General features: G+C 57.0%; 1 protein-coding gene across 5 annotated transcripts in view; it reads left to right on the top strand.

Annotated features, from left to right (window-relative positions):
• Positions 1–1115: 1115 nt before the first annotated feature.
• Positions 1116–12674, top strand: part of LOC311179668 (tyrosine-protein phosphatase non-receptor type substrate 1-like) — a gene marked incomplete at both ends in the record, with an annotated part of 38037 nt that continues 26478 nt past the window's right edge. For 4 of the 5 annotated variants that reach the window (XM_084247066.1, XM_084247064.1, XM_084247063.1 and 1 more), the window contains one exon: positions 1720–1798. In XM_084247066.1, the coding sequence (XP_084103192.1) occupies positions 1720–1798 (79 nt within the window). Of the gene's footprint in view, positions 1147–1710; positions 1799–12674 lie in introns of those variants that run through there. The other variant, XM_084247065.1, reaches the window with a different exon arrangement.

Here is a 12674-nt window from a genome sequence, read left to right as displayed (position 1 = left end):
TGCCTGTCATTTTCCCTTCCAGCACCCCCTGTGGCAACCACAGCCTCGCCTGGACTGTTCCTGACAGAGAGGCCCCTGGCAGCGCGCCCACCTCCCCAGGGAGGCCTGGACCCTTCCTCTCGGTTTCCCTGGCCACAGCCCCCCTTCTCCCTGGCTCTCCCCCCACCGCGCCTCTTTTCCAGGCAGTGCCGAAGTCCTTCCTACACACACGCTATTTTGGTACCATCGCTCTCCCCTTCCCTACATTCACTTACTTCCTGCTCTTCCTTCACCTCCGTCCAGCTCTGGAAAAATCAGGGTTCGGTGACCCGCGCCCACCCCACCCCAACCCCCCCAGCGCTCCCCAACCCCCCCCCACCGGGGCCTTCAGCTTTGGGGCACAGGGGCAGGGCCGCTTGGGGAGGGGCAACATCCAGACCCCCGCCCCGCCCTCCCCTCCCCTCCCCCCCCCTCCCCCACATTCCAGCCCCCGCGCCTCGGCCTCCGGCCTCCGGCCGCGGAAAGCTGCGCCCGACCGCAGCGGAGTCGGGGGGCCCGGGGGAGGGGGGGCGGCCGCAACTTCCCCAGTCCACCTTAAGAGGCCGGTGCAGCCGGCTCGCGGCGCTGACCTTAGAAAAACAAGTTTGCGCAAAGTGGTGCGGGGGCCCGGCTCTGGGCACCCCGGCGGCGCTTCCACCGCCTGGCCGCGCTCGCGGGCGGCGCAGGTCCGGGCGCGGCGGGCGCGGGGGGCGCGGGGGGCGCGGGGGCCGTCTCGGGCCGGGAGCCGACTCGCCGCTGGAGCCGGAGGCCGGTCCGGTCCCGAGCGCGAGCGGGGCGCGCGGGCGGGGGCTCGCCGGGCAGCTGCGGGCAGCGGCCGCCGGCCCGGGCGGGGGTGCCGGGGCCGCGGCGCGGGCCGGGGGGCGACGCTGCCCTCCCCGGCCCGGCGGGCGCGCCGCCCTCGCCCCCTCCCCCGGGGCGCGCAGCCGGCGGGCGCTCGGCGAGGAGGTGCCGGCGGGCCGGAGCCCCACCGCTCCCGGGCGGGCGGGCGGAGGAGGGGGAGGCGGGCGGAGGGAGGGGGCCGGGCTGCCGGGAGGGCGGGGGCAGCGGCGGGACTGCGGGCCCGAGCGAGCCGAGCCGCCGGCGCCGCGAGGAGCCCGGGCGGGGCAGGTGGGCAGCGGCGGGGGCGGCTCGGCCGCGCGGCCCCTCGCCCTGCCCGCGGCGCGCGCCCCTCCGCTCCGCCTGTCTGGGCTGCGCCGCTCGCGCTCCCGGCCTCTCCCCCCCGCGCCTCTCCCCCCCCCGCGCCTCTCCTCCCCCTCGCCTCTCCCCCCCCGCCTCTCCCCCCGCCTCTCCCCCCCCCGCGCCTCTCCCCCCGCCTCTCCCCCCGCCTCTCCGCGCCTCTCCCCCCGCCTCTCCGCGCCTCTCCGCGCCCCTGGCTCTCTGCCTGGCTCCCTCGGGTCTGTTTCTCTCTCCCGCCGCCTCCCGCGGGCCGGCCCTGGCGTTCTTTCCCGCGCGCTCGGGGTCTCTCCCCCTCCGTCTCCCGGCCTGGGGGGGGGGGGGGGCGAGGGCTTCTCCGAAGACCGCGGCGCTGACGGCGCGCCCGGGCGCGGGTTCGGGGGTGGGGGGAAGCCCGGCCGGGAGGGGGAGCGGAGGGGGGAGTCTTAGTCATTTCCCCGCTCCAGCCCGCGCCCGCCCGAGCGCGCACTCACCGCCGCTCTCCTCCTTGCTCCGCAGCCGCGGCCCATGGAGCCCGCCGGCCCGGCCCCCGGCCGCCTCGGGCCGCTGCTCTGCCTGCTGCTCGCCGCGTCCTGCGCCTGGACAGGTAAGCGCCCCCCGGCCGCCTCGCCGCGGCCCCCGGACGGCGGGCTCCGGCCTCGCGGACTGCCCCGGCGGCCGCCCAGCGACTGCGAGCCGCGGTGGGGGAGAGGGGTCTGGAAGCCGCCTCTGACAGACGCGGCTACAGATGCAGAAACTGAGGCCCAGAGATGGCCAGTGACTTGCCCAAGGTCACACAGCCCGAGGTAGAGCCGAGTCTCTGCTGACTCTAGGTGGGAGGCACCGTGCTGGGCACTGGGACTGGCAGAGGTGAGTTACTTCGCCCAGCCCCTGCCCAGTCTGACGGGGAGCAGGCTCTCAGAGCAAGGTGCCCCCGGCTTCTCCGGATGCTTTTTCTGGACTTAGGCAGGCTTGATCTCAGGGTGGGAAGGAAGGCTGTGGGGGCAGAGGTCCTCTGGGTACTGCCTGGGATGGAACAGAAGCAGGCTGTTGCAATTAGGGAAGAGCGAGCTCTCCCTCTGGTGTGCACAAACAGTGTTAGTGTGTGTATGGGGGGGGGGGGGCGGATAGAGAGGGGAAGGGAGCCTTGGTAACCCTGGGGTGAGCTGCTGGAATCAACAGATCCTGATGTAAAAACACCATGGATTGTCCCCCTGGTATTCCCTGTGGTTGCCGAAGCGCCTTGCAGGATGGTCTTTGCTGATCTTCGGGCTCCCTCTCCACTTCCTGCCTCCCCCAGCCTTCGAGGCTGCTCCCTGCAGTTCAGGTGTTCCGAGGGACTGTTACCTGTGGCTCTGATCATGTCTTTTTGTTGGCCTACATCAAACACCTGGGTGTCTCCAGCAGGTGGGCTCTGTGGGGGATCGTGTGTTCGCCAAGGGGTGAGGTCACCATTCAGGAGTCCAGCTTCTTAAAGGGGTTTTGCAAAACCGTGGGTCTCCTGAGAGGGTTGCGAGGCCAGAGAACCAGCATTAAAGGGGTTTGGGTGGGGTTGAAGAATGGGGAGCTTGTTTTTTGGCTACTTGAAGCTGTGTTGTCAGCAGAGGGCTTGCTACACCTCCCTCCCTTGAGGAGAGAGGTAAAGATGAGCTCAGTATTTCCCTCCCCCCCCCCCCCAGCATTTGCCTAGAGACTGGTAACCATCTGATAGCAGGAAAAAAGAAGAACTAGCAAAGAGTAGGAGGAGGGAGAAGTGGGGGTGGACAGCAGCTTCTTTGCCCTGCAGTTTCCCCTGAACCCTGGGAATCCACGTAGGCATCACCCCACCCCACCCGTGGGTCTTTCTGTTACAGTTGGGTCCTTGCTGGCAGAAGAAGGCTCTGGCATATTTCACATCCCTGGTGAGTGGCATCTCAGATCTGCTTTCTGCCTGAGCTGGCCATTCATACCCTGCAAAAGTCCAAGTTCCTGCCCTGCTGTCCTTCCTGGCCTGCAAATGCACACCCATCTCTCACAAGTGCCTAATTTTCCTAAAGCATGGGACTGGGCCCGAGTTAATTTCTAAATGTCTATTCCAGACCCTTCTCCAACCTGGACCCTGTGGCTCAGTCCCTAGCAAATGAGCAGTGACGCTTATTAACAAGTGTCCAGATGGGCAACCTGCCTTTCCTGGGGCGCTGGCTAGGAACACCAACACCCTTCTAGAGAGCAAATCTCCCCCTTTTGCCTTATAAAAACAATCTATAAAATGCTAAAGATTAGGCCATAAAACTTCCGTTCCAATCCATTCAGCATCAATAGCCTGAAAAAGTGGGAGCAGCAGAGGGGCCAAGATTAACTTTGAGATAAATAAATCTTAGGCGGTAAGAATAAATCTCTTGGTTGAGGCTGGTGGGGAAGACATGGGTGTCCCCTGGTAGCTCAAGCCTCCCAGCTTCCTTCACTGTGTGCTGCGGGGTCCTGGTGGTGCTCAGGGCTGTGGCAGGCGATTCACCTGGCTTGGCCCAAGGAGGAGGCTTCTGGCCCCTCCCTCAGTTGTTCCAGGCATGGAATTTATGACAAAGCAGATGAGCGGCAAGACAGAAGGGTAGGAAGGTAGAAGGAGGCAGTTGTCCAATTTTCTAAGAAAATGGATTTGTTCGAGTGAGAAACTGAAATGTCAGGCTTAGGAAGGCGGCTTTGGATTGAATGACTACTAGTGTCTCAGGCTGAACTGTCAGCCTGGGAGTGTCACATGATCGCCGAGGCTTCACATGATCGCTGTTTGGAGGGGGCTGGCCATGTGAATTTTCTTGGTTGGGGGAGGAAGAGGAAGAAGTTTCTAAAGATTGCTGTCAGCACAAGTGCTGCCAGAGGGAAAGTCTAAAAAGATGCGGGTGAAGTCACCAACCTGTGTTCTCAGAGCCAAGACGATGCCTGGTCCCTGGAACAACTTCTCTGAGAAAGATTCTGAGACTTGGAGAAGGGCGAGGTGCCTGGCTTGGGACCGGGCAGCCTGGCTCTGTGACAACAGGAGAAGCCTGTCACTGTACCTGTGACCTCCTCGGGGCGCGGCCCACCTGGGTCTTGGAACCTGTGGGTCACCTACTGGGCAGACCTCAGATGAGCTCCCATTCTGCCTTGCTCTGACCTGAAGAAGCCTTGCTGAATTGGGGTTCAGGCTTTGGGGTACAGCTGGGCTCTCTGGTAATCTCTGTGCCTTCAGTACAGAATAGCATGCTGGTGGCTCCTCTGTACTTTCCTGAGTGGTGAAGTTGTCTCACTTCCCCTTTCACAAGAACAGGGCAGTAGGAGGTGGGTGGGGTGGGCTCTGGGCCCCTGTGGGCTCAAGCTGTTCGCAGGTCCTTTAAAGTCGGGGTATTCTGGGGGTACTTTCTGGCCATTAATTATCCCTTTGCCAACCCTGTGGAGACTCCTGGCGTGATTCATTCCTTGTGATTCAGCACCATGGAGTCCTGATGTGAACCATGTGCCGAGAGCAGCGGGGAGAGCCAGTGTGCTTTGGGTGTTCGCTGTGTGCTGCTGTGTGCTGATCCCCTTATCTGCATAATCCCACCCACCAGCAAAGCAAAGCAGGAGCTGGCTGTTGTCTCCATTTTGCAGATGAGGAAAATAGAGTCCCAAACTGGAGAAGCCGCCTGTCCAAGGAATAAGACAGAGGGATCCTGGGCCTTGAATCCAGGCCTCCTGACTGCGTAGCTGGGAAGGGAAACACCCAATGACATAATCAGGGTTACTTAGTGGGAGCCAGCAGGCATGCCTGAGAGGGGCTCTGACTTAGGAAGCTCTGGGCTGGGGCTGTGAGGAAGGGGTCCTTCTGGGCACTCGTTTGTAACTGAGGCACAGCCGTGCCTGTGAAAGCGCTGAGGAAGGAAACAGTGACACCCCTTGGCCTCACCAATGACAACTCATGGAGGATGTGGCTCTCTAACAGCCCCTCCCAGCCGGGCTGCCAAGCTCTGGAGCCCCCAGAGCTGGAATATTCCTCTTTGCATCTTCCTGGTGCCCTTTGCAACAGATGGAGAGGGGGTGTGTGAGAGGAAGGAGTCTAAAACTGTTGTGTGCGGATCCCACACGCACTCGCTCGCGGCTTCCAATGGCTCCGTGCGACAGGTTATTTTCTTATTTGTAGTCTTGGACTGATGGAAGGTTTTCCCCCCTCTCTCTCTTTTTAAATGTGCTCAGATTTCTGGCCTGTCAACACAACGCAGATCATGTCACTCCCCTGCTCAAAACTGTCAAGTGGTCCAAGTTTTTTTTAAAAAATTAAAAACTGCCTGGGCCCAGGGTTTCCTCCCTGGCAGGCCCTATCTCCGCCACCTGTTTTCCCAAGAGCTGACCTGCTGAGCTGCTGCAGGATGACCCAGCCTCCTCCCTACAGGCCAAAGCATTCCGGTTACTCAGGCAGCTTAAAGATCCTGAGAAAGCCCCAGAGTTGTAGAATCCCAAGCTGGACCCCGGTTGTGCCAGCGTTCCAGGAACATGTGAGCAAGAGGCGTTCGGTTTATATAACACCCATTAACATGTGGCCTAACCCAGTTTGGTAAATGTTTTTGTATAAATCCACATCCTCAGCTAAACTCTGCTCTCTGTGCCCTCGCTTCTGCTGTTCCGGCCATCAGAGGTGCCCTTCCCTATACCTCCTTATCCTCGGGTGGCCAGGTCCTCCTCATCCTTCAGTGTGTGCTGCCTCCTCTAGCAGGGGAGCTCTTCCTCCGCTGAGCTCTGCCCCCAGGATTTATCTGTCGCTGTCTGAGGCTACTCGTGGCTTTCTCCTGGTTCCGTCCCCATATGTGTGCATGTTTAACACCTGGTTTGCATGGCGGGTCTGCAGCCAAACCATCACTCAGCCTCTCCATGTGGAGACACAGCAGAGCCCAGTGCTAAGTCACAGGCTTGGTGCCTGATCCCCGGGTGTGAATCTCAGCTCTGCCACCTACTCCGACAATGTGCTGAACTTCTCTGTGTCTGCACCCTCATCTGTAAAACAGAAATGACGTCAACAACTCTAGTTCAGGGATTAAGTCAATTAATGCGTGATAATGCTTGAAGCCGTGCGTGGCGTGTAGCGAGCTCAGCACACAGTGGCCGGCATTGTAATTATTATGGTTTTGTTCTGTTTGGATTTCCTCGGCTAGGAAATCGAGTCCAACTTTTGGAAGGCACCTAGCACAGCTCTTGGCACACAGTGGGCACTCACAAAACAGCAAAGTGAATGAAAGCCGCCGAGTGACTATGGGCGAATGTTGTTCAGCTGGAGGGTTCTCCCTGTAGCTTTCCTGCTGTTGGGGGATGGACACGCTGAGCAGAAGCCCAGGCTAGTGTGATTAAACGTCTGTTGCTGGCACCGCACTGTGGGCACCGCCTGCCTCTAGGTGTCTCTGTTCCATCCATAGAAGCCTGGGTCTGGAACTGTGGATTCTGAGACCTGGCAAGCCAGAGTGGAGCTGAGTGTCTCATCCAGCACTTCGTGGTGCAGCCAAGAAAACTGCAGCCTGGGGGAGGGAGGGGGTAGTGGCCTCACGCGGCAGCCCCGTGGCAAGGCCTGGGTGGGACGCCAGGCCTCCGTCCTCCAGGCCAAGGCTTTTAAAAACTGGGCTGTGCAGGAAGTTTCCATCGTTAAAGCTAGAAATCTGACAGGATCCTGAATTCCGTGGGAAAATACGAAAGTAATAATAATGGGAGCCATTGTTTCCGGCCCTCAATGTGCTCAGCACTTGGCTTGTGTGATCTCAGTGGAAGGCAGAGTCACCCTGGGTGGTTGCTGTCATCAGATCTCTTTGACCAATGGGGACACGGAGCTCAGAGAGGTGGAGCAACTTGCCCAAGGCTACACAGTGACAGGGTGACAACCCAGATCTGCCCGACCCCCAAGCCCAAGCTATTAATTAGACATTACTTAACCTTGTTTACAGGGAGAGAAACTGAGGCTCAAGGTGCTGCCCTCCTCTTATCTTGGTGATCTTCTCATAGTTCTGGCAACCAGTGTGTGGCAAAGGTGGGGTATTCCCAAGATACATTTCCATCCCGCACTGGAGAAGGAAGCCTCTATTTTCACAGCTGAAGCTTCTTTCCTGTTAACTTCAGGCGTTCCAGGGCCAGGCTCTCTGACCGAGCCTCCGCAAGATGTATTATCCCTGCCAGGTGTCTCGCCAGACCCTAAGTCCAGAAAGATGCAAAACAGCTGAGGTGGAAGTTGGAAGTGATACAGAATTGGCTCTTTGTGTCTGTAAGATTTCCTGGCACATCCATTTGGGGGCGCAGGGTGTTAGATGGCTGCAGATTAGCGCCAGGAGCTGAGGGAGATCAGGTGCTCGGATCAGGAGGGAGATTGGAAGCCTGGGTGAGCGATGAGCCTCCAGCTTGGAGGGAGGGAGGGAGGGCCGGAGGCCGGCGTGGGTGGTGCCGGGCCAGGGCTGGCTCCAGTGCTCCCGTTCTTCAAAGCCGACAGTCTCCTTGGGAAATGGAAGCCCGTGGTGGAGGGGAACAGAGCGCTATGTGCGAGACACAGGCGAGCTTTGAATCTGTGCTAGCTCTTCCCTGTCCTTATTTTGGAAAATTTCAAACATACGCAGGATGAGGAGGATGAACCCCAGCTTCAACACCAATCTGCTGGTCTTGTTTCACCCACCCGTCACTTTGCTGGGGTGGGATGTGAGGGGCTAGATGTTGGGTGTTATCAGTACTTTGACATACATCTCAGTGTGCACTCTTGTCTAATCCTCCAACAAGCCAGAAAGCATGGGGTCCTTCATCCCCACTTTACAGATAGGGAAACTGAGGCTTCCCAAGGCTAAGTTGGACTCCTCCCAGCGTCACCTAGGCGGTGAGAGTTTAATTGATCCAAACCTCAGTTTACTCTTAACCGCCTTATTGTCCTCATTATGGTAGTTAACCGCCTTATTGTCTTCATTATGGTAGTTTTAATTATGAATATTCAGTTAACACATGTTCTAGAGTATTTTCTGTGCACCAGGGTTAGCTCCGGGTGTTAGGATACAACATGGATAAAACAGCCAAAAACACCTGCTCTCAGGGAGCTGTCATTTTAATGCAGAAGAGAAAGCAGATCCCACTGATCATTGGCTCACGTAGACTAGTGTCCTGAGGAAGATCAAAGCAGGATGAGGGAATGGAAGGTCAAGTGGGGGCTGAGAGGGTCCTCTCTGAGGAGCAGTAGCTGAATAAAACAGAGGAGCAGCCATGGGAATATCAGGGGAAAAGCATGCCACACAAAAGGAATAACAACAGCATGTGCAAAGGCCCTGAGGCTAGAATGACTTGCTACTTCCAGGAATGGCAGAAGGACAGGGACCCTGGAATGAAGGGAGGTGAGGTGGGAAGAGTTAGGAGAGGTCAGGAGCAGATCAAGGAGGGTCTGGCTCATTGAGTACCTGACATTGAACATATCAGGCCTTGTCACAGGATCATTATTACTCTGTATATTCTCATTTAATTCTCATCACAGTTCTGTGGATGAAGACCAAGACTCAGAGAGGTGAAGTGACTTTCCAAAGGTCACACAGCTTATAAGTGCAGAATTATGATTTGAGCCTTAAATGCTGCAGCATCCTTATCACTGCTTTCCTGCCTCCATTCATGTCCCTTCCAGTGTGAGTGAATCAAATGTTTTTGGTCCTGCTCCAAACTTTTCAGCAGGTCCCATGGCCCTTAGAATAAACTCAAACTCGTGTCCATGGTCCATGCGGCATGGCATTCTCTGGACCACACCTCTCTGTCTGACCTCATCTCATACCACACTCTCCTTCCCCCATGGGTTTCAATCGCAGTGACCTTCTTTCTGTTCTTTGTAAACACAGATTCCTTCTCACCACAGGATCTTTGCACTTGCTCTTGTTTCCTACTGGAATACCTTCCCTGGGCTTTGCTTCCTTTGGATTTCAGCTGCAATCTCACCTCCTCAGAGACGCCTTTCCCAACCATCCCCTTCTAAAAGAGTTTCCCCTTTGTTATTCTTTATCCCAGCACCAAACATGTTTGCTTCTTAGCACTTCCAGCATTTCTGTATTTGTTTCCTTAATTCAGCCCTGTCTGCCCCACTAGGAGAGGAGCTGCCTGAAGGTAGGGCCTGCGTCTCTTCACTGCTGGGCCTCCTGGAACCTTAGCACAGGGTCTGGCAACAGGAGTGGGTTAGTACCTATTGGTTGAATGAGAAGGAGGCTCAGACTCTTGAGGTCATGATGGCAGTGACCCTGGTCTGAAAGCAGAGCTGTGCCTTAGCTATTGCACAGTCCCACCACTGTGGCTGGGGCAGTGGCCACAGCGCCAGTCCCTGCCATGGTGCTGTTGTAGGGATCCCTAGCACATCAGGAAGCACAGAAATACAGTGCCAACTGGGGTGGGGGATGGCAGCCAAAAAACCCTGGAATTTATACTTAAAATTCTTGGAACACAGAACTGCTTGCCCCGGTGTAGACACCATGATGAATGAGCAGGCAAACAGGAAACGTGATGCAATTAGTGCTACACTCTCGCCCGGAGTTTGGCGTGGCGGGCCAACTCGGGTCAGCCTTCCCCAAAGGCTCTCAAGTTGCAGCAGGTGATCTAGTGTGGTAGTTGACAGTGGAGACAGACCCCTTGACCGCCTCGTGACCTTGTCCAGGTGGCTGGACCTCCCTGACCCTCAGTCTTGTCCTCTGTATAATGGGCTTGGCGACACCCTTGCTGGGTCCTGGCAGAGTTTGGTGAGCCTGCCATGCTCCTGGCACTGTCAGTGCTCGACACTCGGTAGCCATCGTTTCTAAGACTGTTATTGTTGTATCGTCACCATTTTATGGTTTGGGGCTTGAGAGAACAGGTGCAGCCTCCATGCCCTCACTTCCCAGCCCTCAGAGCTGAAACCCATGACCGCCCCCTCAGCCTCTGTTTCCCCCTATCTTGATATCAGCCAAGTTTCTGGCTAGTTGGGGAGGCGGTGAAACGGCTGCTTTGGGACACATTTCTGGGTTGGAATCCAACACATGCTGTTGACTGGCTGTGTGCTCTGGAGCAAGTGTCTTTCCCACCCTGAGCCTCAGTTTCCCCATCTGCAAAATGTAAATGCTACCACTGTTTCCTACTGCGTGGAGACTGTTGAGGTTTAAGGGAATTAAGAACCATGGAAAGTGCTTTTGCAAGCTGCAAAAAGTGCTATAAAAGGCATCAGTGAATAGTGTCAGCTTGGGGAAAAATCTCGTCCGGAGACTGTCTGCCGTCGACAGCAGAGTGTGCTGAAACCTTGGCAAATGTCGTTTAATAAATGCGTGTCACTTTTAAGGGGGCCTTTATCTCGGCTGGGAAAATGTGTGCACGTCCTTGGCAGGCTGAGAATCCAGCAGCCTGAGCTGGAGGGCGCCCGTCATCGTCATCGCAGGAGGAGCCCTGGCGCCCAAGCGCGAGGCAGACGTCTGTGCTCCAGTTCAGTCTCGGCCCCTCCGCTCCTCTCCTCCTCTGTGGGACAGGGATGGTGACGACAGCCCTCATGTCACTCAGCTGTCACGATGGTTAAGTGAGGGCTTCTTGCTCTCTGGCCTCATCCCCGAGTTGCCCCTGTTCAGAGCACAGCCAGCACCACCGGGGCCCGTCCCAGAGGCCCAGTGCGCTGCACATTGGAAGGACACCACCTGGCCCTCAACCTCTCCAGGCCTCGCTCCCATTCCTCAGTTTCTCTTTCTGCAAAATGGGGTCCTTCCCTGCTCCTTTGTAGACAGGGCACACGGCAAGCATTTCTTCATCGCCTCCAGGTCCTGTCTGCAGCCAGCAAAGGTTCACCAGGGCCTCCGCCCTCCCTGCCTCCTGACATTTTGCCAACAGTGTGCTCAGCCTGATCACAAATCCCACTCTCAGCGGCTCCTGCATTTGTCAGGGCAGAGCTGGTTCTGCCTCGAAGGGAATCCTTAGCTTCTCAACTTAAGCCTGTGATACTCTGTTGTCCCTCCTTCTGAAATGCCCACACTTGGTAACACCTGCCCTGCAGGAAGCGCCTATTCTGTGCCAGACATGGCGCTGAGCCATTCACATGCATTTCACCCAAGAACAAGCCAAGCCCTGTGTTACCATTATCATTATCCCCATTCTACAGAGGAGAAACCAGAGATCCAGAGGGGTCTAGATGTCTCCTGGGGCCTCATGAAGGGCAGAGCTGGAATCCAAACTAGAAGATACATTTGACAAATGCCAGGCCACTGACATCAGCCAGGAGGATAGCCCGGGGACAAAGTCAAGTCCCTGTTCTCAAGAGCATACAGTTAAGGCCAGGGTAGGGACATGACTGCTAAAGAAATTGACACATACCTCCACAATCTATTGGGTGATGGGGGAGCTGAGAAAAGTAAAGCAGAACAAGGGGCATTGAGGAGGAGTATCTTATATGGGGGAGAGGGGCAGGGAAGACCTCTCAGATGGATTTGAAGGCAGTAAAGGAGCCAGTGGGTTGCTCTGCAGGGGCTGAGAGTGCCAGGCAGAGATGGTGGCAAGTGCAAAGGCCCTGAGGTGAGTGGAGAATCTGGAGTGGTTGAGAGCAAGGCTCTAGGGCCCTTAGGGGTGGATGCCGGGTCTCACTCTGACTGTGGTGGGGGCTGCAGGAGCATTTTGACCAAAGGAACGATATTCCCTGGCGTGGGTTTTGGAATCTACCATACCTTTGAAACTGAGCCGGCGGGACCTGCTCTTGGGCTGCAGGAAATGGGGAGAAAGGGGAGTCTGGGGAATGTACTATTCTCAGCTCTTCTCACTACTGACCCTCTGACCTTGGGGAGGCAGACAGTAGTACCCCCTTGTTTATAGGTGAGAACGTGGAGGCTTAGAGGAAAGTGACTTTGCCAAGTCACCTCCCCTGGGATCAGATATATGGGATTTCTGGCCCCAGAACTTGAGCATTAGACTATCTTGGCACCTGAGGAATTTGCTTATTACATGGTCAGACTACAAGGATATGGCACAGTGCCCAGTTCTCAGAGCTGCCTGCAGTAGGAGTCGAGGAGAGAATGCCCTGGCCCAGCCCTTTCTTATTTATAAGCTCACCGCAAGTGCCCCACTTGTGCTGCCCCAGTGCAGGTATTCCTGCTGCAGTACCTGGGGCATTGCTGTCCAGTGAGTGTATGGCCTGCTGTTCAGCTGGCATGGAGAGCTTTCCTTCAGGGTGCCAGGTTAGCCTCGTCCCAGGCTGGCCCTCTCAGCTTGCTCACAGATACCTAGCGCGTCCCAAGGACTCTGTCCTGCTGCCTGGATCTCGTCTCTCCCCTCAGTTCTGCTCGTGTGACTTCCCCTCCTGGGATGACTTCCCTCCTCCCTGGTCTTGGTCAGTCTTCAGACTGCCCACCAGCTCTAGAAAGTCTTTCCAGAACCCACCTTTTCCAAGACCCCACCCCCAAGCCTCTCCTTGCTCACTGAGCGCCCTGCCTGTGTCCAGGATGCTTCCACATGAGCACGGAGACCAGCCTTACTTGGTTCTGTGGCCATGGCATGTGGACAGAGCCTGGTCG

Source organism: Talpa europaea (assembly GCF_964194135.1).
Source record: "Talpa europaea genome assembly, chromosome: 11".
Taxonomy (NCBI): Eukaryota; Metazoa; Chordata; class Mammalia; order Eulipotyphla; family Talpidae; genus Talpa; species Talpa europaea.
The sequence above is the reverse complement of the archived record's forward strand: the minus strand, read 5'-3'. Positions and strand labels throughout refer to the sequence as shown.